The sequence below is a fragment of the Chiloscyllium punctatum genome, chromosome 8 (assembly GCF_047496795.1).
Source record: "Chiloscyllium punctatum isolate Juve2018m chromosome 8, sChiPun1.3, whole genome shotgun sequence".
NCBI classification, from domain to species: domain Eukaryota; kingdom Metazoa; phylum Chordata; class Chondrichthyes; order Orectolobiformes; family Hemiscylliidae; genus Chiloscyllium; species Chiloscyllium punctatum.
The window spans coordinates 14631527-14658852 of record NC_092746.1 but is presented as its reverse complement, the minus strand read 5'-3'; the positions used below and the strand labels follow the sequence as shown (position 1 = coordinate 14658852).

The 27326-nt window shown below is 41.1% G+C and overlaps 1 protein-coding gene across 2 annotated transcripts in view; it reads right to left on the bottom strand.

The window, feature by feature from the left end:
* Nucleotides 1-27326, bottom strand: part of LOC140480383 (lysophosphatidylcholine acyltransferase 1-like) — a 169773-nt gene that overhangs the window by 36451 nt on the left and 105996 nt on the right. For both annotated transcript variants that reach the window (XM_072575169.1, XM_072575170.1), the window contains 2 exons: nucleotides 15186-15244; nucleotides 8972-9006 (listed from right to left, as the gene is read on the bottom strand). In XM_072575169.1, the coding sequence (XP_072431270.1) occupies nucleotides 8972-9006; nucleotides 15186-15244 (94 nt within the window). The remainder of the gene's footprint in view (nucleotides 1-8971; nucleotides 9007-15185; nucleotides 15245-27326) is intronic.

The following is a 27326-nucleotide window of genomic DNA, read 5'->3' as shown; positions in this document are numbered from 1 at the left end:
TAAAATTGCATAAAGTGATATTAATCAGTAACTGGAATAAACAAACAGTCATTTGATAGTACAAAACAAGTACTGCTGAAGAAAAGATCAATTTGTCAAAACAAATTGTCTTGTACTGAGGAGGCCACCGCTTGCAGTTTAACACATTTGCATGTACCGGAGGTCATGTGTATTAATACACAGAGCACTTTTCTTTGCAGGCAGAAATAACACAAACATACACTGCGCCTGGTTTGCCTGCAACAAAATGGGGGATAACCATTCACTGGCTATTTCTCAAGGTATCAGAGAGTCAAACTGAATCAGTTAAAGCTTAAATAACACTTCAGTGTTGTCAGTCATTAAATGATGCATGCTCCCTGGCAATGACCTGAACAGAATCCATTTGCCAAACAATCAGAACTCTCCTTTCACCCAGTTTAAATGCTACTTTCTATTTATTTTGGTATTTCTTGCAATTTGCCCTGCTGAGAGCAAGACAAAATGTCTTGAGCAATAACCAGAATATTTTAAATCGCGAACTTCTGTAACATGTTTACAAGATACAAAATATTCCATCATATACCACAAAACATAGACAACATGAAATAGCAAAGTTACAATTTCAGGTTGATACTTGAAAATTTGCTAATAAGTAATCAGCATAGTCTCTAAGTGACATAGTAGTACCTGCTTCAACTATTACGGATCCCAAATTATACTCCTGCTTAAAAGGCCTCTTCTTCAATAACTTACAACTTACAAAACTCAGCTTAAATCATTTGATTAAAAAATGCCGTTTTCCTTCTGTTAGAATTTATTGAACAAATGTTTCTTTAAATGCGCACAAAACCCAGGTTACATGCTATCATAAATAAATGCATAAATAAGTAGTAAGCCCTTAGATGATTTTCCATCTTTATCTCCCTTCCAGTGTCACTGAAACTCATGTTCTGCCATGGCACAGCAGACTCTGCAGTTCACATGGTCTACACCTGCTCTTGTTTCTTATGCTATTAGCATGGGTAAATCAATAGATGATTCTCCTTTAACAGCCTGCCTCAACCCACAAGCATATCTTTATTTTCAGTGCTCTACATATTTCTGTCCTGTTTGAACTTTGTAATAATGCATAATTTTATGATGTCAGTGTCATACAGGAATACACCACAGAACTAGCCCTTTGGATCAACTCATCCATGCTGACCAGATTTCCTAAACTGAAGTAGTCCCACATGCCTGCATTTGGCCCCTCCCTCTATCTAAACCTTTCTTGTACACGCCCCGTTCAAGTGTCTTTTAAATGTTGTAATTGTACCTGCCTCTACCATTTCCTCTGGCAGCTCATGTCACGTACACATGATCATGCTGACTGTGTGGAGTTTGCACATTCTCCCCGTGTCTGTGTGGGTTTCCTCCGGGTGCTCCGGTTTCCTCCCACAGTCCAAAAATGTGCAGGTTAGGTGAATTGGCCATGCTAAATTGCCCATAGTGTGTTAGGTGCATGGTAAATGTAGGGGAATGGGTGTTGGTGGGTGCGCTTCGGCGGGTCGGTGTGGACTTGTTGGGCTGAAGGGCCTGTTTCCACGCTGTAAGTAATCTAATCTAAAAAAAAAATGTGTACGAAAATGTTGCCCCTCAGGTTCCTTTTATGTCTTTCCCCTCTCACCTTAAACCTATGCCCTCTAGTCTTGGGCTCACCTCACCTGGAGAAAAGACCTTCGGTAATCACCTATGTCCCTCATGACTTCATGAACCTCTAGAACGTCACCCTTAATATCAGACCTCCACAGAAAAACATCCCAGCCTATCTAGCCTCTCCTTAACTTAAACCATCCAGTCTTGGTAACATCCTTGATAATCTTTTTTGCATCATTTCCAGTTAAATGACATCCTTCTGTAATGTTAAAAGACTAACCTGTACTCTCTGGACATTAATGCAACGTTAAAGGGTTAAACTGTACTGTCTTTCTCCAAAAGCTGAACATTCTGGAAGTGGGTGAGGCGACATTCATGCAGGAACGTGGATGACTCGCACTTCATTCGGATAGCCATTTACTACTATTCTACTGCTATTATCAAATTAAACTCTCATTCAGTCCCTTCCACTCATAAATGCTTTCATTGCCAACCCCAGCCAAATTCTTTTGCATGACCATCCCCCGATACTGAAGCATATCACACCTACATTGTCTTGGGGAATCACGGAGGCAGAAAATCATTTGCATAATGATTCTCCAGGATTAGGACATTTACATTATCTCGGAGGATGACCTCATTCCATCATTGTACCTGGGGTAACGTGTTATTGTTTGGGAGGGGCGGGGGGCGAGACAATATCTGTGAGCATTACCAGCTGACCTGTACAAAGGGGATGTATTTCCTTTGCTCGGGAGCCTCTTCTGACTCTACTTTGCACGCCTGTGAAGAGTGTCAGAGGGGTCACCTAGCTTGCACAGGCTTTAATAAACTAACTGTTTGCAGAAGTTGGTGTGTGCAAATTGTATCTAGCATGTGAAACCTCAGGAAAAGAACCTAACACTTCTGATAGCAGGTTGACCAGATCTGTATGCAAAAATTCAAAATGTAACCATACCAATGTCTTGTACAGCTGTAACATGACATCCCAATTCTGACCGATGAAGCCAAATGCTATCGTCACCACCCTGTCTACCTGTGATGTCACTTTCGACGAACTAGGTCTCTTTTCGACAGCACTCTCCAAGGCCTGACCATTAATATGCAAATCCTGCTGTGATCGCTTATCAAAATGCAACACCTCGCATTTATCTAAACTAAACTTCACCTGATATTCCTCATCTCGCTGCCCAGTTGATCAAGGTCCTGTTGTAATCTTAGACAACCTTCTCCCCTGTCCACCATACCATCAATTTTGGTGTCATTCACAAACATACTAACTGTGCCTCTCATATTCTCACCCAAATTGTTTCTATAAAAGACAAACAGTGGACCAGTACTGATCTTTGCAGCATACCACTGGTCACAGTCATCATTTGAACCATTTTTGTATCCAATTGGCTAGCACCCGGGATTACATGTGATCTAATCTTACGAACCCGTCTGCCATACGGAAGCTCGAGGGGCTTGCTAAAGTCCGTGAAGACAATGTCTACCCCTAACTGCATCCATCTTTTATCCTCTTCAAAATAAAACTCAGTTAAGTGTCAGACATGATTTCTCTTGCACAAAGTCATCCCAAATCAGCCCTTGCCTTTCCAAAGCATGTAGATCCTATCTCTCAGAATCCCCTTCAACATTAGGCTTACAGGTCTATTGTTCCCTGGCTTATCCTTACAACATTTCTGAAAAAAACAGCACAACATTAGCAATCCGCCAGTTTTCGGATACCTCACCTGTGGCTGTCAATGATACAAATACCTCTGCTAGGGGCCCTGCAATTTCTTCCCTAGCTTCTCTCAAAATCCTGGGATATACTCGACCAGGTCCGGGTGATTTATGCTTTAAGACCTGCAGCATCTCCTCTCTGCAATGCACTCTTCAAAACATCACTATTTATTCATTCATTCGTGAGATATGGGTGTCACTGGCTGGCCAGCACTTATTGCCTGTCCCTAGTTTAGATTAGATTAGATTACTTCGGCCCAACAAGTCCATACCGACCCTCCTAAGATCAACCCACCCAAACCCATTCCCCTACATTTACTCTTTCACATAACACTACGGGCAATTTAGCATGGCCAATTCACCTACCCTGCTCATTTTTGGATTGTGGGAGGAAACTGGAGCACCCAGAGGAAACCCCCGCAGACACTGGGAGAAAGGCAACTGTTTGTGTGGAGTTTGCACACAGGAGGGAATTGAACCCGGGTCTCTGGCACTGTGAGGCAGCAGTGCTAACCACTGTGCTACTGTGCCGCCCACTTGAGAAGATGGCAGATGACAACTAGAAGACTAGTTGTCCTTAAGAAGATGGCAGTGACCCGCCTTCTTGAACTGCTGCAGTCCACATGCTGTGGCTCGATTCTCAGTGCTATTAGGGAGGGAATTCCAGGAATTTGACCCAACAATAAAGGAACGATGACATTTCCAAGCTGGGATGGTGAGGGCTTGGAAAGGAACTTGAAGGGGGTGGTGCTCCCATATATCTAATGCCCTTGTCCTTCTGGATGGAAGTGTTCATGAGTTTGGAAGGTGCTGTCTGAGGACCATTGAATTTCTGCACATTGTAGATAGCACACACTGCTGTTGAGTGTCAGTGGTGGAGGGAGTGGATTCTTGTAGATGTATTGCCAATCAAGTGGGCTGCTTTTGTCCTGGATGATGTCAGGCTTCTTGAGTTTTGTTGGAGCTGCACTCATCCAGGCAAGTGAGGACTATGCCATCAAACTCTTGACTTGTGCCTTGTAGGTGAGGGACAGACTTTGGCCAGTCAGGTGAGTTAGTCTCTGCAGTATTTATAGTCTATGATCTGCTGTCACTGAATGTCAAGGGGCAGTGGTTAGATTGTCTATTGGTGATGGTCATAGCCTGGCATTTGTGTGGCTCAAACGTTAGTTGTGACTTGTCAGCCCAAGACTGGATATTATCCAGATCTTGTTGCATTTGAACATGGATTGCATCAGTATCTGAGTCATCACAAAGGGTACAGAATATTCTGCAATCAATGAATATCCCCAATTCTAACCTTAAGGATGGAAGGTCATTAATGAAGCACCTGAAGATGGTTGGACCTAGGACATACTGTAAAGAACTGCTGCAGAGATGTCCTGGTGCTGAAATGATTGACCTACAACCATTACTATCTTTATGTGTCAGGCATGACTCCAACCACTGGAGAGTTTGCCCTCTGATATGCAAGTTTTGCTAGGGTCCTCCATCCCCCCCCCAAGCTTACGCGAAGGTATTTTGCCCTCCATACTAAACCGTCTTCACTTACAAGGATCCATATCCCTCTACTACCTTCCTATTCATGTATATGTCCACGTACTTCTTGAATGCTACTATTGTGTCTGCTTCCACTACCACCCTTTGTGTGGTAAAACTTGCCTCATTTTTAAATCCCTCCTCACTTTGAACTTGTGCTTCCTAGTAATTGACCCCTCCACCCTGGGATAAAAGCCTAATACTTTCCACTCTGTCCATGCCACTCTCAATCTTATAAACTTCTGTCAGGTTGCTCCTCAACCTCTTGCATTCTAGTGAGAACAAACCCCATTTGAGCCAATCTTCCTTCATAGCTAAAAGCCTGCATACCAGACAACATTCTGGTAAACCTTTTTGGTACCATCTCCAAAGCATTCACATCCTTGTCTGGTGACCAGAACTGCACATAATATTCCAAGTGTAACCAAACTGAAGTTCTATAAAGCTGCAGCATAACTTTCCTATCCTTCTAGGCATCCCTTCCAATGACTGCAAGCATGCCGTAGGCCTTTTTAACTACCATATCTACTTGCATCTACTCACAGATCAGTGATCTGTGAACCTGCACACCCAGATCCCTCTGCATATCAATACTTCCAAGGGTTCTGCCATTCACTGTATAATTTTCACTTGTACTTGACCTTCCAAAATATATCAACTCACTTGTCCAAATTAAACTCCAACTGCCATTTTTCTGCCCATACATCCAACTGATCTTTATCCTGCTGTATCCTCACTATCCACAACTCCTCCAATCTTCGAATCATCTCCACACTTACTAATTTTCCTCCAAATCATTTATGTAGACTACAGAGGTCCCAGTACTGATCCCTGTGAAAGAGTCACAACCCTTCTTTCTAAAAAGAATCCCTCCACCACTACCTGTCTCCTATGACTAAGCCATCTTAGTATCCATCTGTATCCATCTTGCCAGCTCTCTCAATGTCATGTGACTGGTGGGACCTTGAAAAAGGCATTGCAGGAGTTCACGTAGACAACTGCTTTTCCCTTTATCTTCACCACATCCTCAAAAACATCGATAAAGTTAGTGAGGAACGACCTCCCTCCAACAAAAATAGGCTATCACCAATAGTTCAGCCGTTCCTAAATGCGTATAGATATCGTTTGGAAAAGATTTTCAGAGACATTTCTGACCACCGACATGATGCTCCAGACCTGTAGTTTCCTGGATCATCCCTGATACCATTCTTAAACAATGGGACAAAATTAGCTATTCGCCAGCCCTCTGGGACCTCACCTGTGTGTTATGCTCTAGCACTTTGATTTCTCGACTACCTCAATATTCCAGGATAGTTTCCAACATAAATCGGAACGATGCTACACTCTGTTGAATGCAGCCTTGATGACAAGGACGGTTACTCTCATCCCTGGAATTCAGCTCTTTAGTCCATGTTTGAACCAAGGATGTAATGAGGGTCAGGATCCAAGTGGCCAAACTGGATCCCATAGCTTCCATGTTTTCGCAAGTCACTTTAAGAAACAAAATCTTTTTATTCATTCAAGGTTCACGGGTGGTGCTGGCTAGGTCAGTACTTATTGCCCATCCTGAACTGTTGAACAGATTGGCTTTCTTGGGCTACTTCAAAGGGCAGTTATGAATCAACCAGATCACTGTAGCTCTGAAAAGAAATACAGGCCAGATCAGGTAAGGATGACTGATTCCCTCCATACAGGACATTAGTGAACCAGATGGGTTTATTCCTGATGAAAGGCTTTTGCCTGAAACGTCGATCTTCCTGCTCCTTGGATGTTGCCTGACTTGCTGTGCTTTCCGGCACCACTTTAATACTGACTCAGATGGGTTTTATGGCAATTGACATGGCTGCTATCAGCCTAGTTTTCAATTGTGGATATTTAAAAAAAATTCACCTTCATGATGTTCTCTTTCTCATTTCAAAAAGAGAGAGGCCAAAAGTTTTTCTTCCTATGAAATTGCTTACACCATGTAGACTTGGTGCAAGTTTACTGGATGTACTGTCTTCCATGGTGCTATTTCCCTACAGGTGCAACAGAAATTCCATTTAAACACTTAAGTGGGATTTGTGTTGCACTTTTGTCAAACTTACTACACTGAAATGCATGCAGATAATGGGAATTTCTTAGAGATATCACTGGATCAATTCAAAATCCAAAAGTGTAAGGTGCAGAATTGAGAACAGTTAAAATAACAAGATTAAAGTTTTTTGGGTTACTAGCTGTATTCATACTACAATCAACAAGGTAGAAATACTATTTTTTTTACATGAGGTGACATGCATGGGGTAGGAACCTGAGGGGGTGACAAGCAAATTTGGGAATCTTAACTAGAAAGAAAAGTAGATATGATTTGTTAATTTGTCAAAACATTAATTTAGCTAATAAGACTTTAGCAGACAATAGTCTCAGGCATGTATGGAAAATTGCAGATTTTCTATTCTTTAATAGACTCAAAATATCATTCTGACTTTTGGTTGATTTTAAATGAAACATTAGTTTTCACAAACCAAATCTGCCAAAGTTGGGAATTATCAAATAACCACAATAGCTTATACAAGTTTAATGCAATATAATGGCTCTGAAAAGCTATTATTAGTGTGTTTGGAGTTCATCTTAATAGTTTAAGAATTTTGTTACTTAGAATAAACTCCATCAGCTCTCCCAAATTTAGTCACTAATTAAAAGAACAAATATGTTTCCTTCCAAGCCTTTGCTGATTCCATGCAAAGACCTGTGCAGGAAAGGCTCCAGATCCACCCATACATGCAAACTGACTGACACTCTGGATACCATGTTGTATTTAGCTTCTTTCCTGATCCATTTATCTTCTTCCTGTTCATTTTTCCTCAGACGCACTTCTTTCCAATTCAAGATTCCTGCTTCTCCATGATATGGTCCACAGTTCCTTTCCATTAAGTATCATCCAGTGTATACTCTTAAGTTTCTGTGTCACTCACCATTCCTACTTATAATCATTGGTGGTACTCAGAGGAATATGCTGCCACCTTAACAATTACCAATTACACCGCCAGTTCTTGTCCCTGAAGCTCAACCCCATCACATCAACCTGCCTGACAGACATCTCATTCACCCATCTCTTTCATCAGAGGGTCTTCAGATGGCAGAGATCTCTACCACAGCTGGAGCTTGATCAAACAATGTTCTGATAGAGGGGCATAAGAGAGATGAGCTGTCAGTCCAGGTCATTTTCTCCTTCTGCATTTGAAAAAGCAAACAGGAAATTCTTGTGTGTACAACAATTTATTTTGAATAAAGCAAGATGGTGGTGCATGGAGTTAACAACTTTTAAAATAGTAAATGTTTATTTGAATTTCTTTGCAAAAGAAATACCACTTATAAGTATTTTATGCAGTTACGTTTTGCAAAAATCCTGTATGATTCATATGTATAACATGACTTTGAACTAAGTAAATATTGCAAATAAAAATATTTTACAACACCAGGTTATAGTCCAACAGGTTTAAATGGAAGCACACTAGCTTTCGGAGCGACGCTCTTCTCACCTGATGAAGGAGCATTGTTCCGAAAGCTAGTGTGCTTCCAATTAAACCTGTTGGACTATAACCTGGTGTTGTGAGATTTTTAACTTTGTACACCCCAGTCCAACACCGGCTCCTCCAAATCAAAAATAGTTTAAGTCAGTTATCCTTCTTTCCTCACATTTATTACAGGGCAAAAAAAAAAGCTCACTACTTGTTGTGACGAAGTCCAATTATGACTATCAGCACAACTCTGTCCTCTTATCTGTATAAAATAGGACACTGCTCATCTTGGAAAATTGATAAACGGGCTGTGTATAATAACACAAGATGCAGTGCTCATCCTCTGTCAAATGTACTCAAATCATTTAAGTTTGGCATTTTCTCACTAGCTATGGCAGGCATTATGCCTGCCTTCACCCAGGTCTGGACACAGCAATTTCATCCTCATGTCCTTCCAATTCAAATCTTTACATGATTTACCTCCAATAATAATTTCTTATTGAAATCAATGAAAAGCTTAATGTTATTAATTGATGTGTTAAATATCAATATGCTGACAAGGATAAACAAAAATTAAATCAACTTACGCTCCAGGTCCTTGCCATGTCCATGTGATTGTATCCTACAGTTAAAATAATGAAAATCTGGTTCAGAATCAATGTTGACTGAGGATTAGATATTGGCAATTCAAACTGGTTGAGTTTCATAGGGGTAGGTACAGATAACACATTGCTTGATTGTACTGTTCAAACTGATGGGACTATGGACATTCCGTACAAAGTCAACAGCTTGACTTTACATTGCATCTTCAATGTAATAAAATTCACAAGGCAGTTCATAGTTTTATACAGTAAAATTAGAATATTTTGCAAAGCAAGTCCAGATGGTCAAAACAGTAAGTTTTGAGAATCGTCTTAAAGAGAGTGAGTGTTGAGGGGTTCAGGGAGACCAATTAAAATCAAGGATTCTCAAAAGGCTAGAATCAGAGTACAGATCTCTCAGATGATTGAAGTGCTAAGGCAATTACAGAGATACAAACATACAAAATGGAAGTAGGCCATCCAGCCCTTGAGGTAGCTCCGCCATTCAATAAGGTCATTGCATTGCTCCACATTCTCTTGCTTAACAAGAATCTACCTTCACCTCAAATATTTATTATCCTCATTTCCACCACCTTCTGAGATCGAGATCCAAAGTTGCACAACTGTCAAAAAAAAATTTGTGTCCTAAAAAAAAGGTGCCCAGTAATTTCAAAACAGTACCCCATAGTTCTGGACTGAATCGCAAAAGGAAACTTTTTTTATGTTCACCTTGTGAAGACAGTTTAGGTTCTTACACACTTTAATCAAGGCACCCTACATTCTTCTAAACTCCATTAGAAATAAACCCAGCCTGTCCAACAACTCTCCATACAACAATCACTCGTTCAAAGTACCAATCCAGTAAACCACCTCTGAACTGCCTCCAACACACTGGCATCCTTCCTTAAAGGAAGACAACCAACGCTGCAAAGATACAGTCTCAACAATGCCATGCATAAACTGACTTAAGTATCTCTTTTTTTATTTAAGCTACAAGAAACAACCTCACACTTACTCACATTATAACCACTTGTCAGATTTTTACCTGCTGACTCAACCTATATCCTGCCTTGCAGGATATATCCTGCAACCTGTCTCAAGTCTTTTTCACAACATACTTTCTGTACCTTTGTATCATCTGTGAATTTAGCTATCATCTCTTAGGTGAGGGCATCAGGGTCCAAGGAGACTTCAATGTTGTGGTGAGGGGAGCTGCATAAGTGGCCTCAAATATGAGAGCAGTACTCAACCTGTCAAGGAATACTCAGCTAATTGGTGAACAAAAAAAACTTGAAATCACAGAGACAATGAATATGGAATCCAGTTTGAGGCTGCGTAAGTTTGGGAGTTAGTATAATTGAAAAAAAAACACGTAGTGGATTTCAGCAAGGGTAATTCAGGTAGAATAAACAACAAAAGTCAAAGAGATTTCAATCTGCTTAGCTCCCTTGGTTTAAAGCACGCTATTGTTAATCAATTCTTGATACACGAGACTGCCGGGTATTAAAGCCCAGTTGGATTAGGACACATCATTCCATTATTGTTCCAGGACAAAATTCACCAGTACCAAAATGTGTTCATAAAATGAACTTGATGTTTCTTTTTAATGGCTAGGTAGGGTACAATAGATATGTACTAAATTAACTAGTAAAATAGTTCTAATCACTGTTGTTTAATTATTGCACCAAATATGGGATGCAACATGGAACATTACAGCGCAGTTCAGGCCCTTTGGCCCTTGATGTTGCACCGACCTGTGGAACCAATCTGAAGCCTATCTATTCTGCACTATTCCATTTTCATCCATATGTTTATTCACTGACCATTTAAATGCCCTTAAACTTGGCGAGTCTACTACTGTTGCAAGCAGGGTGTTCCACGCTCTTACTACTGAGTAAAGAAACTACCTCTGACATATCCTATATCTATAATCCCACAATTTAAAACTATGTCTCCACCATCTGAGGAAAAAAGGCTCTCACTGTCCACCCTATCTAACCCTCTGATTACACCTCAATTAAATCACCTCTTAACCTTCTAACAGCCTCAAGTTCCTCAGCCTCTTCATAGAAGACCTTCCTTCCATACCAGGCAACATCCTAGTAAATTGCCTCAAAACCCTGTCCAAAGCTTCCTCATCATCCCTATAATGCGATGACCAGAACTGTACACAATATTAAGAAGTGTGGCTGCACCAGAGTTTTGTACAGCTGCAACATAATCTAGTGTCTCCCAAACTCAATCCCTCTACCAACAAAAACTAGCACACCATATGCCTTAACACCCTATCATCCTGAGTGGCAACTGGGACATAGATCTCTCTGCTCATTTACACTACCAAGAATCTTACCATGAGTCCAGTACTCTGTATTCCTCTTGCTCCTTCCAAAGTGAATCACCTCACACTTTTCCGAATTAAACTCCATTTGCTACTTCTCAGCTGTACCAATGTCCCTCTGTAACCTGCAACATTCTTTGACACTATCCACAACTCTACTGACCTTAGTGTCATCCGCAAATTTATTAACTCAACCTTCTATGTCCTCATCCAGGTCATTTATAAAAATGACAAACAACAGTGGACCCAAAACAGATTATTGCCACACACCACTGGTAAATGAACTCCAGGATGAATATTTCACATCCCCTCTGTCTTCTTTCAGCCAGCCAATTTCTGATCCAAACTACTAAAATCACTCTCAATCCAATACCTCCATATTTTGTGCAATAGCCTACTGTAGGGAAACTTATCAAACACCTTATTGAAATCCATATACACCACAACAACCACTTTACCCTCATCCACCTGCTTGGTCACGTTCTCAAAGGACTCAAAGGTTTGTGAGGTATGACCTACCCATCACAAAACCATGTTGACATTCCCTAATCAACTTACTCCTTTCTAGATGATTATAAATCCTATCTTGTACGACCTTTTCCAAACACTTAACCCACAACTGAAGAAAGGCTCACTGGTCTATAATTACCAGGGCTGTCTTTACTCCCCTTCTTGAACAAGGGGACATTTGCTATCCTCCAGTCATCTGGCATTATTACTGTAGACAATGGCTTGGATCTTTATGTTGACAAAGGCTCTGCAATCTCCTCCTTGGCTTCCCAGAGAAGCCGAGAATAAATCCCATCTGGCCCAGGGGACTTGTCTATTTTCACAACTTCCAGAATTGCTAATACCTCCTACTTGTGAACCTCAATTCCATCTAGTCTAATAGTCTGGATCTCAGTATCCTCCTCAATAACATTGTCTTTATCCAGTGTGAATATTGACGAAAAGTATTCATTTAGCACTATCGCCTCAGACTCCACGCACAACTTCACACTACAGTCCTTGATTGGCTCTAATCTTTGTCATTCTTTTATTCCGATATACTTACAGAAAGTTTTAGGGTTTTCCTTGATCCTATCCACCATTGATTGCTCAGGTCCCCTCCTGGCTAGCTTGTAACTCTCAAGTGCCCTAACTGAGAGCTTGCATCTCATCCTGACATGAGCCACATTCTTTCACTTGACAAGAGATTCAACTTCCTTAGTAAACCACAGCTCCCTCACTCGACCACTTTCTCCCTGCCTGACAGGTAAGTACCTATCAAGGACACACAGTAGCTGTTCCTTGAATAAGCTCCACATTTCAATTGTGCCCATCCTCTGCAGTTTCCTCCCCCATTCTATGCATCCTAAATCTTGCCTGATCATATCATAATTGCCTTTCCCCCAGCTATAACTCTTGCCCTGAAGTGTATACTTATCCCTTTCCATCGCTAAAGTAAACATAAATGAATTGCGGTCACTATCAAAATGGTCACCTACCTCCGAATCGAACACCTGGCCGGGTTCATTACTCAGTACCAAATCTAATGTGGCTTCGCCTCTTGTTGGTCTGTCTACATACTGTCAGGAAGCCCTCCTGCACACATTGGACAAAAACTGACATCTAAAGAACTCAAACTATAGTATTTCCAGTCAATATTTGGAAACTTACAGACCCCCGTAACAACTACCCTGCTACTCACACTCCTATGCGGAATCATCTTTGCTTTCCTTTCCTATACATCTTTGGAACTATTCGTAGGCCTGTAGAAGATGCCCAACAGGGTGACTTTTCCTTTGGAAACACCTTTGCTCAGTATTTTGTTTTAAAGTTGAAATCCATGGCTATTTTCCTGTAAAATGGTCCAACTTTAGATATTTTCAGTGTTTTTGTTCATCCAATTAAGTAGCAAAGGTGCAAATGTCAGTGCCTCAAAGGAATCCTATGTTTAGGAACATTTAACAGTTATCAAATCGGCAGAATAATAAAGTGTTTCGTCTGGTCAGCAAATCTAAACTGTTATTCATGAAGCAGTACAGAAGAACATATTTTTTAAAAAGTAAGCTACAATATAGGAGCGTTTTAAAAAATACAAACTTAAATGATTAAATATTAGACAACCGCCTTTGAGTTCAGATGAAATATCAACCTAAGACAACCATCGCAGAAGGATTTTTTTTCCCCCAAAATAAACAAATACAGAAAGTGTACATTCTTAAACAGGCAATTACTAAATCATAAAAAACTTCCCTCAAAATACACAGCTAGCAAAACAAGGTGACATGAAATACTTTATTTCAACTTCATAAATAAACTAGGATGCAAAAGGTAAGACATGAGTACAATGCTAGGATGTAACAGGTTAAAATGGTATTTTAGAAAATTAAAATAGAGGTGAAATAGCAAATAATTTTACAGGAAGGACAAGGTCGAAATAATTTATTTGTGACTTCAATCCTCATGTTACTTCACCTTTAAAGTAGGGGATTAGGTCTAAGTGATTGGCTGCACAGTCTCAAGATATCTCAATCTCATGTCTTGAAATGCTACAAAATTCTACATACATTATCAAACTTGGAATTTGAAAGTAACAGTCTCAGGCAGAGATGGAGCACCTTACTGCTAATTGCAACTGCTCAAAAAAATAGTTGAAAACCTTAAGTGCTGAGGAAAAGCCATGGAGAATGATTTATTTCAATAGTTTTGGTTTTGGGACAAAACCTAAGGAATCTCAATGGCATCCTTGGAAAGCAACAATCAATTTATAGGTCCAAAATTAACTACCAGTTGTCCGGCACATTGGGATGATCTGTGATTGCATGGTAGCTTTCAACTTCTGTTTTAAGCAAAGTAAAGCAATTAGAGCTGGCAGTTAACAAACAACTGGAATGGTTAACTAAAGTAAACTCTTCACTCAACTGGAGTTTGAACACTAATTTTCCAGATAACATTATGACTGGGTTTGATTAGAATTATCAGAACAAGATCATTAAGTCTGAATGTGAGAGACTATGGGGAATATTTGTTTTTACCAGGTCTGATTCATGGACCTGAAGGAACAGTAGCAAGTACCTGGTTTAGCAAACAAGCACCTTATGCAAAAATTATGATTGTGCAATTGCATTTTACCCTAATTTAACAGTGATGGCAGGGATGGCCTATCCAATTAAGGGGGCAACTATTGTGCTTTGAAGCAAGCAATATTTAGCTAAACACTAAAGAATCATTTGCAGGACAGAGCTAATGCAAAAAAGGTAATTAACTTGGCCTTTCCTCTTGTACGCTGCTTTGTTTTTGGAAGCTTTCTTTACTATTTGGTCATCTTGTAGCTATTGAACACCAATGGTACCATCGGATTAAATTTTCTTTTGTATGCTTCCTTTGAAAATAAATATGAAGCATATTTTCTAGAAGTGCCTCTCCATTGGTGAAATCTTAGACTCCTGGAAAATATGAAAAAGGAAGCAAAAAACTAAATATTTAATTTATCCTTGTGTCTTTTTTCATGTCGCTGTGGAATGACTCCACAATCTGACCTAAAACTTTCTGGAATTGTAGGACAATACAACTAGCAAAGAACATACAGCGATATGAAAACAATGAACTGCAAAGTTGCGACGGTTTTCTATGACCTCAAGGATTAGGGAATTATGTTGTCATATCTGTTTTGCAGTGTTTTTTTTAGAAAATGTGGCAACTACCAGCCCACAGAAGTCTTGGAAGCAAAACTATTTTCCTCTGGGCCCAATGTTAGGACAACAGTTTATGACAATTAGAACTTTAAAGCAAATGAAATTGAGCAATGAGTTAATATAAACAATTTAATTAGATTAAAAAATGGAAACATAATAAATGTAAAGTACATTTAAAAATCTGATTTTCAAAAGCACCCACCATTTTATTAGGATAACGCAAGACTACAGGTTGTACGGGGACTCCAGGAATGAATGCACCTGAAAAACACAAAACAAAAAATACCATCTTTTATTCCCCCATCTGATAAGTCAATTTATTTTCTTCTATTATTTCTGGATTCACACACACTTTATTGTAGAACTATCAAAGATTCAATATCTCATTCAATTGACCATTATTCAAATATTACCATACATATTAAGTGGACAGACATTTAGAACAGGGGATTGGCATCACAGCAGAAGTATACAGTCTGCTTCTGAACTCCTGAAAATTAAAATTAAATAACTCTGCTCAAGGTTCAAGAAAACAAAAAATTTCAACAAATAAGAGTGCTTAGAATGTAGGGGAGGCCATTTGGTCTATTGTGCCTAGTTTGAGGAAACTATCTAATTGGTTCCAACCTTTCCTCAGTTCTGCAAAGTTTCCACTTCAGTTATTTATCCAATTTCCTTTCAAAAATTACTGAATCTTCTAATAAACTTTAAGAACACATTTCAATCCATAACTTTTTGTTTAAAACATGCCATCAAAACATGGAATCTTCTGGTAATTACATGAAATCTATACCCTCTGGTAACTGCCCATTCCAGTTTCTCTTCATTTACTGTATCAGAACACATGATTCTGAATAACTATCACAACTACCCATATCTTTAGCATTAAAAAGAGAAGCCCCAGTTTATCTAGTCTCAACCTAGCTTGTCTGATAAAGAGAGTAGTGTTTAAAAATGGGGTCAGGGTCGGCATGAGGGCTGAAAAATCTAGAGGTGTAGAAGTGACTTCCAAGGCCTTACATCATTCGAAACCACAACTGAACAATACTCCAGCAAAGCTTAATTGGCAATTTATAAATATTTAAATAAATATCCTGATTATGTACTCTTTTTATAAACAGGTCAGAAGTCACACTAAGTTATAGTCCAACAGGTGTATTTGAAATCACAAGCTTTTGGACCGTAGCCCTTTCATTAGATGAAGTGACAGAGACAGAATTTATAAAGCAGAAAAATCAAGGGCAGAGTGTTTAAAAGATCCAATGGTGTGAGTGGAGTATTGAAAATAAATCTCTGCAAGTGACCAAGAGTATTAAACAGTGTGAATAAAGTGTCAACAGCTGAATAACAAGTGAAGGAATGACCTATAATCTGGTTAAGTAAGGCAGAGAGTCTCTACCTTAAAATTAGTTGGTACAGTTTTGGATTACTTATTACTTTGGTCACACCCTCAATATGAGACTCTATCATGTTATTCCAGTGATTTGGTTAGTCTCCTGCACCACTATTTTTAATTTTCTGTAATTATCGCTCTGCCTCATTTAATTAGATTATAGGTCATCCCTTTGCTGGTTTTTCAGCTGTTGACACTTTACTCACACTGTCTAACACTCTTGGTCACCTGCAGGGGATTATTATTTGACACTCCACTCACACCATTTGGATGATCTTTAGTATATTTTTTAAACTAAAAGAATAAAATTGCTCTGGCATCTGGCATCTTGGGGGTGTATGCATACCCCTAAGTTTGTGTTCATACACCATCTTTAAAATTGTATCATTTAGTTTACATTTTCTCTCATTATTGCTTTCCAACAAAATACATGACTTAATACATGACTTCTGCCAAATTTCTACCTCATTCACCTTCCTGAACACACAAAGACAACATGCAGATGCTGGAAATCAGAAACAGGAGAAAACGGAAAAATGGAATTAGGTCAAGCAACATCTGCAGATCAAAAAATATTGCATATGTTTTAGGTTGATTACTTTTCATTAGACATCAGGTATTGACATGAAAAGTTAACACCGCTCCTCTTTCCACAGATGTTGCTTCACCTGAGTATTTCCAGCATTTAGTTTTAAGACCATAAGATGTTCAGCAGAACTTGGGCATTCAGCTCTAAGTTTGCTTTGCCATTCAATGACATCATGGTTGATATGATAATGAGCTTTACCTTCCTGTCTTTCTCCCCAACTCTCTATTCCGTTGCTAATTAAAAGCGGTGTCTCAGTCTTGAATATACTTGATGACCCAGCTTCTACAGTCGTATGTGGTCAAGAATTCACAGATGCACTACCCTCAATAAATTCCTCATCTGTCTTAAGTGGATGATCCCTTGTTCTGACATTATGTTGAGTGGTCCTACATACACAAATATGATACAGCTTCTCCGCATCTAGATTAAGTCCCTGAAGAATCTTTTGTACTTCAATAATGTCACTTTTCATTTTTCTGAACTCTCGTGAGTACACACCCAAACTACTCAACCACACTTTGTAAAATCCCTATACACCTTGGACCTATCTAGTAAGTCATCTCTGTACTGTCTCCAATGCCAGTATAACTTTTCACAGTTAAGTGGACCCAAACAATACTCTATATGTGGCCTTGTATGTTTTTAGTAAGACTTTCTAGTCTTATACATCATTAGTTTTAAAATAAAAGACCTATATTCCATTCACCTTCCTTATCACCTGAATTTGGATGCTAGCCTTTTATGATTTCTGCATGAGGACTTTAAAATCCCTCTAGTTTTAATCACTGAAATGTTACAACCTCATATTTGACTCTCATATCCTCAAATTTAGAAATTAAGTTTAGTCAGTTCAAGTCACTAACATCTCTTGCAAAGAATGGTCCCTGGCAGACAGCTCTGTAACTTCCCTTCCGTCTGAAGTTACCAACTCATTACACTTCTGTTCCTTAGCCAACTTTTACATATACAAAATCACTTTTTTTAAATTCCATGGACTATTTTGTTAACAAATCTAACATACAAAATTTTATCAATTGCCTTATGAAGGTCCATATACATATCAACTATATTACTCTCATTTTTGTATTTTGACTATTAATTTTTACCAAATGCCAATTACTTTGTCTCAGATTATATATTTAAAGCTCACCCATTAGCAGTATTACATTGACTGAACTGTTGTCAGCTTGATCACTATCTGCCTTTTTGAATAGATAACTTTAAGTGTTTATATGCACATGTCGGAGCAGTCAAAGCAGGATATCTTGGCTTTCAGCTTTAGGTTATAGTGACAATGGTTTCAAATGTTGAATGAGTCAACTGCTGGTCGAGTTTCAAAATATGTAGAAAATAGTGACAAATTATGACAGCAAAATTTCAGAAGTAGTTCATTGTCAAAGATATGCATTAATGCCAAAATTGACCAAAGTTTAAGATTAATGAAATTAAAAGGATGATGCACTCTAATTTGTCAACTGAATACATAAACCAAGTTTTGTTTTCCCCAGTTTAAGATTGGTCTTACAGTCTCATTACTACATTAATTTCTGACTCACTGAAAATATTGTGAAATGGCAAAAGTGTACAGCAGCTCATTTGAAAATCCAAACCAACACTATCATAACATTTCAGGGAACACCTCTGGGACACCCGCACCAACAAACCCAACTGCCCCGTGGCTGAACACTAACTTCCACTTCCACTCCGCCAAGGACATGCAGGTCCTTGGCCTCCTCCATCGCCAGACCCTGACCACACAACGCCTGAAGGAAGAGCGCCTCATCTTCCGCCTAGGGACCCTCCAACCACACGGGATGAATGTAGATTTCTCCAGCGTCCTCATTTCCCCTCCCCCCACCTTATCTCAATCCCAACCCCCAGATTCAGCACTGCCCTCTTGACCTGCAATCTTCTTCCCAACCTCTCCTCCCCCATCCCCTCTCCGGCCCATCACCCTCACCTCCTTCCACCTATCGTATTCCCAGTGCCCCTCCCCCCTACCCTTTATCTCAGCCTGCTTGGCACAACAGCCTCATTCCTGAAGAATGGCTTATGCCCGAAACATCGATTCTCCTGCTCCTCGGATGCTGCCTGGCCAGTTGTGTTTTTCCAGCACCACATTTTTCAACACTATCACAAGCCAACTTAATCAAAAGAAATAAGTTAATAGCCCACAAATAGCTACTTAAGTGCAGCTTCAATAACTAGTGTCAACAATTAAAACCGTTATCTATATTCAAGTTATCATAAAGTAAATATCAAAACATTAAATAGTCACAAGTGCACATTCATGAACAATAATATCTCAAACTGTGCCATCCACAAAAATAAACAATGAAATTTTGGCCAGAACCCAACCAGCCTAACCCCACTTATGCAAACCTTCATTATATATTCACTTGATATGACAAACTTGTATTGCAAATGTACAGGAATATCACCATCAATTTAATAAGGAGAATGCACAAATTTATGTAGAGTCATTTTATTTCCTTTTAAATGCACACTATCTGTAAAGTTGGCTGAAGTTAATTAAGGGGAAGGGTGGAAATATGCATTAAGCAGGAGGTATACAAATAAAAACAATTAAAATGATAGATTGTTGGGGTTAACTGTAGATTACCATTAATTAAAAATGTCCGGAGGTATGAAAACAGAAACATACAGACTTAGACTCAAAGCTCAAACTTCTAAACAAGGCTCAATATCTCTGTTGTCAAAGCAACAGAATGAGTAGGATGGCGTCACCTGTCCTGATTGTTTGGGGATTTAGGAAGTGGGTTTGCACATTCTCAGAGGCTGTACTTGAAGTTGTAGTGGAGACCTCCACAGTGGAGGAATGTCTATACCCACAACAGGCTAAGGTGGTCATAGAAACAAATGAGGGAAGGTATCACAGAGGAGGAACAAGCCAGAAATCTCTCAGTCTATGACAGTCCCAATAGCCCAAAAAAAAAGTATGGTCAACCTAAGGTTCCATCTCAAACAAGCCTCCCAGAACTGCACCACAATTTCATTCAACATTCATCTATAAGCTGACATTCATACAATTAACACTATTGCATCCTGCATGCTCCCAACTTCAGATGCATCATATAGCTCTCCAGCCACAGAAGACAAGATGGTCAGTGTTTCTACAGCACTAAGTTTTACAGTCTGAAGTGTTCAAACAACTTTACAGCCAATTAGTTCTTTTTGAATTGCAGTTATTGTTGTAATGTTGGAAAATGACAGAATTTCCATTCAGTAAGCTCTCAAAAACTTCAACGTAACAGTGATCAAATAACCCTATATTATTATCTTGACAGAGAACAATTGTTCAGGACATTGGGGATAAATATCTCCTAATCTTGGCCAAAATAGGGCCATTAGATCTTTTACCCATGTTTCCAACTGCCTTAGAAGGCTGACATCGCGTTAGTTTAATATTGCATCCAAAAAAATTCCTCAAGCCATAAGCCATAACATTTTTTTTCAGTTCAGTGATGTGGAGCTTGCTGGCTGGGCAAGAATGTGGCATCCATCTGTCAGTGCCCAAGAAGATTGGCATGAACAGTCAAACTGTTGAATTAATTTGGTGTAGATATGTTAATAGTGCTGTTAGGATTAAAAATCGTAACACCAGGTTGTAGCCCAACAGGTTTATTTGGAAATACTAGCTTTCGGAGGGCTGCTCCTTCATCAGGTAGCCGTGGAGCAGGATCACAAGACAATTTATAGCAAAAGATTACTGTCATGCAACTAAAATGATATATTGAACAAACCTAGGTTTTAATAAAGTCTTTCATTTGTTAGAATGGACTGCAGGTTTCTGTTCATCAATATGTAAATCCCCAAAGTACTTTTAAGTCACATTCTCAATATAACTTAAGGTCTTTTTTAATAAAAGTAATAGTTCAGACAATGTATTAAAGGTGCGAGGTTCGAGTCTGTCTGTATCCCACTCGAGTCAGACTGGTTCTATTTCCAAAGTAGGAATTTATAAAACGTTACATGGATTGACTACCTGCAAAATGTGTGCTTTTTGAGCAAAATAAAGGTATCTGCAAATGCCAATTCACTCCAGACTTGCGCGTGTGGGTGCATACATGTGGGGGGAGAGCACACGAGAGCGTGTTTTTACGTGTACACAAGTGTGACGGTGTAAAATCCTCAGTGTGCCCACGCATAGGTGTACATGTGCGTGGGTAGAGTGCAGTGGGGCCACCTGTAATGTGACTTGAACACAAGGTCCCAGTTGAGGCCATCTTCATGGGTACCAAAATTAGCTATCAGCCTCTGCTCGTCTACTCTGCATTGTTGTGTATCCTGAAGTCCTCCTTGGAGGATGGTCACTCAAAGCTCAAAAAGCACACAATCTGCAGGCATCAATGGAGGCACCAAGCAATCCCACCACCCTGTGGTCCAACATTTCAACTCCCCTTCCCACTCTGCTGAGGACATGCAGGTCCTGGGCCTCCTCCACCGCCGCTCCCTCACCATCTGGCGCCTGGAGGAAGAACGCCTCATCTTCTGCCTTGGAACACTTCAACCCCCATGGCATCAATGTGGATTTCACCAGTTTCCTCATTTCCCCTTCCCCCAGCTCCAGCCTTCCAGCTCAGCACTGTCCCCATGACCTGTCCTACCTGCCTATCTTCCTTTCCACCTATCCACTCCACCCCCTCTCTGACCTATCACCTCCATCCCCACCCCCATTCACCTATTGTACTCTATGCTACTTTCTCCCCACCCCCACCTCATTTATCTCTCCACTCTGCAGGCACCCTGCCTCTATTCCTGAAGAAGGGCTTTTGCCTGAAACATCGATTTTCCTGCTCCTCGGATACTGCCTGACCTACTGTACTTTTCCAGCACCACTCTAATCTAGACTCCAGCTTCTGCAGTCCTTGTTTTTACCTAGTCAATGGAGGCAGTCAATCCATATGACAGACAGATAGGTCTACCTCACACCTTTAATGCATTGTCTAAGCTGATATGTCACTTTTCTTTTTGTAAAACCTTAAATTATCGAGATTGTGACAAAAGTAGTTCGGGATTTACGTATTAATCAATCAAAACCTGCAAACCATTCTAATCGTTTCAGTTGCATGACACTAATCTTTTGCCTTGTGGGCAGCATGGTGGTACAGTGGTTAGCACTGCTGCCTCACAGTGCCCCAGACCCAGGTTCAATTCCCGCCTCGGGCGACTGACTGTGTGGAGTTTGCACATTTCCCTGTGCCTGCGTGGGTTTCCTCTGGGTGCTCCGGTTTCCTCCCACAGTCCAAAAAAAATGTGCAGGTTAGGTGAAGTGGTAAATGTAGGGGAATGGGTCTGGGTGGGTTGCACTTTGGCGGGTCTTGTTGGGCTGAAGTACCTGTTTCCAGACTGTAAGTAATCTAAAAAAGATACAGGGATTGAGTTTCCGAGCCATGAGGTCATGCTGCAGCTGTACAAAACTCTGGTGTGGCCACACTTGGATTATTGCATCAAGTTCTGTTCGCTGCATCATAAGAAAGACATGGAGGCACTGGAAAGGGTGCAGAGGAGATTTACCAGGATGTTGCCTGGTATGGAGGGTAGGCCTTATGAGGAAAGGCTGAGGGACTTGAGGCTGTTTTTGAGAGAAAGAAGATTGAGAGATGACTTAATTGAGATATACAAGATGATCAGAGATTAGTTAGGGTGGACAGTGAGAGCCTTTTTCCTCAGATGGCGATAGCTAGCATGAGGGGACATATTGAGGGGTGATACATATAGGACAGATGTCACAGGTAGGTTCTTTACTCACAGTAGTAAACTTGCCAACTTTAAGGGCATTTAAATGGCCACTTAGACATATGGATGATAATGAATGGCATAAGTCAGATGGGCTTCAGATTGTTGTGCCGACCTGTGAAACCATCGAGGACTGAAGGGTTTGTACTGCACTTTAATGTTCTATGTTCTAAATTCTGTGTCTAAAGGTCCTGCTCCACAGCTACCTGGAGAAGCAGCAGTGCTCCGAAAGTTAGTACTTCCAAGCAAACTTGTTGGACTATAACCTGGTGATTTTTAACTTTGTCCATCCCAGTCCAACACCTGCACCTCCACATCAGTGCTGTTAGGGAACGAGTTCCAGCATATCGATCCAGTGACAATGAAGGAACGGTGATGTTAACAAAAGCAATTTGACAACTGTCACAGATGTACAGCATGTGTACACCTTTTGTTCCAACCTTCCAGGCCAACCAGATATCTTCCATTAATCTGGTCTCATTTGCCAGCATTTGGCCCATATTACTCCTATTCATATACCCATCTAGACGCCTTTTAAATTTGTAATTGTACCAGCCTCTGCCACTTCCTCTGGCAGCTCATTCCACAGTACCATTCAAAATTGGAGAATGTTACAGAGAGTGGTGAACTCGGCCCAGACAATCACAGAGGCCAACCTCCCATTTATAGAATCCATCTACCAGGACCACTGTCCATCCCACCATGGCAATGTTTTTCTCCAACCTCTACCATCAGGGAGAAGGTACAGAAGCCTGAACACATACACCAGCTAGTTTCGATACAGCTTCTACTCTACTGTCAGAATGTTGAATAGACTCTCAAACTGTTAACATTGCCCTGTACCTGTGCTTTTGTCTTTGCAGCTGTTTACCTATTATTTATTTATCTATGCTACTTAACTATGATCTGCATGTATTGCTCGCAAAACAAAGCTTTTCACTGTGCATGAGTACACATGACAATAAATGTGTTCATGTGGAAAACATTTCCCCACAGGTCCCTTATAAATATTTCCCCTCTCAACTTAAATCTATGCCAACTAGTTTTGGACTCCCCTACCTTGTGGAAAAGACCTTGACTATTCACCCTATCCATGCTCATGATTTTATAGACTTATTTAAAGGTCACTTAACTTCCAACACCAGGGAAAATAACCCCAGTTTATTCAGCCTCTCCTATAGATGAAACCCTTCAACCTTGTAAACCTTTTATGAACTCTTTCCAATTTCAAATCATCCTTCTTATAGTTGGGAAAACAGAAGTGAATGCATTATTCCAAAAGTGGCCAAACTAATGTCCTGTACATCCGCTTCATGACCTCCCAACTCCTATACTCAACACACTGACCAAAGTCAAGCATACAAATACCTTTTTCACGACCCGGCCTGCTCACCACTCCACAAACTACAAACCTGCACCCTAGGGTCTCTCTGCTCAGCAACACTCCCTAAGACCTTACCATTAAGTGTACAAGTCTTGCCCCGACTTGCCTTTCCAAAATGCAGCACCTCACATTTATCTAAATTAAACCACATCTGTCGCTCCTCATCTGATCAAGGTCCTGTTGTACTGAGATAACACCAAAATTGATGGTGAAGGTTATCTGCAAACTAATTAACTATACCTCTGATATTTACATCCAAATCATTTATATAAAAATGATGAGAGCAGTAGACCAAGCACAGTTTCTTGCTAGATACTCGTCACAGGCCTCCAGTCCAAAAAGCAACCTTCCACTACCACGCTTGGTCTGCTACCTTTGAGCCAATGTTCTATTCCAAATGGCTAGTTCTTCCAACATTCCATGAGATCTAATCTCGCTAACCAGTCTACCATGTGGAATCTTGTCAAATGCCTTCAAGTTCATATAGCTAACACCTACCATTCTGCCTTCATCAACCTTTGTCATTTCTTCAAAAAACTCAAATTAGTGACACATTATTCCCACGCACAAAGCCATGCTGACTATTCCTAACCAGTCCTTGCCTTCCCAAATGCACATAAATTCTGCCCCTCAGAGTGCCCTCCAACAACTTACTGACCACTGATGTCTGGCTGACTGTTTTTTAGTTCACCTTTCTTAAATAATGGCATCAATTTAGCCAATATCCATCTTCTCCACCTCACCTGTGAATAATGTAATTATCTCAGCAAGGAGACCAGCAAACACTTCCCTAACTTCCCACAAATTTCTAGGATACACTTCAGCAGGTCCCAGGGATTTATCCACCTTCATATGTTTTAAGATGTCTAGCACCACCGCCTCTGTAATATGGATAGATTACTTACAGTGTGGAAATAGGCCCTTCGGCCCAATAAGTCCACACCGACCCGCCACCCACCCATTGCCCTACATTTACCCCTTTTACCTCACACTACAGGCATTTACCTGACCTGCACATTTTTGGACTGTGGGAGGAAATCCACGCAGACACAGGGAGAATGTGCAAACTCCACACAGTCGCCTGAGTCGGGAATTGAACCCGGGTCTCTGGCGCTGTGAGGCAGCAGTGCTAACCACTGTGCCACCGTGCCACCCACAAATAGTGATACTTTTCAAGATATCACTATTGGACTGAAGAAAAACTTGCAGTTAGTGATGTCCCCATGCAACTGCCGTCATTGTCCTTTTAGAGATTTTAGTGGTCATGGGTTTGGAAGGTACTGTTTCAGGAACCTAGGTGAATTTCTGCATTGTTTCTTGCAGATGGCACATACCGCTACATCTGAAGGAGTCAATTTGAAGATGTGGTGCTAATCAAGCATGTTGCTAATCTAGCATGTTGCTTTGCCCTGTTAAGAGCTGGAGGCAAGTTGGGTGTATTTTATCATTCTATTGACATATGCCTTGTAGATAGTAAACAAACTTTGGGAAGTCAGGTGGTGAGTTACTCAGTGCACTATTCCTAGCCTCTTGACTTGTTCTTGTAGCCACTACATTGATAAGCCCATTCAGTTGACTAGGAGACAATGTGGTCTGCAGGTGCTGGAGATCAGAGTTGAGAATGTGTTGCTGGAAAAGCACAGTAGGTTAGACAGCATCCAAGGAGCAGGAAAATAGATGTTTTGAGCTGGAGCCCTTCATCAGGAATGACCCGGGGAACCTCGCGGGTGGAGAGATAAATGGGAGGGAGGGCACTGGGGAGAAGGTAGCTGAGAGTGCAATAGGTTGGTGGAGGTGGAGGTGGAGGTAAAGGTGATAGGCCGGAGGGGAGGGTGGATCGGATAGGTGGGAAGGTCATGAGGACGGTACTGAGCTGGAAGTTTGGAACTGGGGATGGGAAATGAGGAAACTGGTGAAGTCCACATTGGATATCCTGGGGTTGAAGAGTTCTGGGGCAGAAGATAAGGCGTTCTTTCTCCAGGCATCAGATGGTGAGAGAGTGGCGATGGAGGTGGCCCGGACCTGCAGAAAAGATTTACAAGGATGTTGCCAGGGTTGGAGAATTTGAGCTATAGGGAGAGGCTGAACAGGTTGAGGCTGTTTTCCCTGGAGCGTCGGAGGCGGCGGGGCATGGATAGGATAAATAGGCAAAGTCTTTTCCCTGGGGTCAGAGAGTCCAGAACTAGAGGGCATAGGTTTAGGATGAGAGGGGGGGGAAGATAAGAGAGACCTAAGGGGCAACTTTTTCACACAGAGGGTGGTATGGGTATGGAATGAGCTGCCAGAGGAAGTGGAGGAGGCTGGTACAATTGCAACATTTAAGAGGCATTTGGATGGGTATATGAATAGAAAGGGTTTGGAGAGGTATGGGTCGGGTGCTGGCAGGTGGGACTAGATTGGGTTGGGATATCTGGTCAGCATGGATGGGTTGGACCAAAGGGTCTGGTTCCATGCTGTACATTTCAATGACTGTCTCTGGCAGAGCGGAGGGGGAGTTGAAACATTCAGCCACGGCACAGTGGGGTTGGTTGGTGCAGGTGTCCCAGAGATGTTCTCAAAGTGAACTGTGGGAAGGCGTCCAGTCTCCCCAATATAGAGGGAATCATAACAGACACAATAATATGGAAGTGCAGGTGAAACTTTGATGGATGTGGAAGGCTCCTCTGGGGCCTTGGACAGAGGTAAGGTTGGCGGGGGCGGGGGGCAGGGGGCAGGTTTTCCAATTCCTCTGGGGGCAGGGGAAGGTGCCAGGAGGGGAGGGTGGCTTGTTGGGGGGTGCAGACCTGACCAGGTGGTCGCAGAGGGAACTGTCTTTACGGAAGGCGGATAGGGGTGGGAAGGGAATAAATGGTGGTGCCCATTTGTAGGTGGCAGAAATGTCAGTGGACGATGCAATCTATGCAGAGGTTGATGGGGTGGAAGGAGAGAACCAGGTGGGTTTTTTCCTTGTTGCGGTTGGAGGGATGGGGTTCGAGGGCAGAGGTGCGGGACGTGAATGAGATGCGTTGGAGGGCATCTTCAACCACGTAAGGGGAAATTTCGGTCTTCAAAGGAGGCGGCCCTCTGGTGTGTTCTGTAGTGGAACTGGCCATCCTGGGACCAGATGCAGCAGAGGCATAGGAATTGGGAATACATGATGGCTTTTTTTGCAGGAGGTAGGGTGGGAGGTAGTGCAATTCAGGTAGCTGTGGGAGTCAGTGGGTTTGTAAAAAAAATG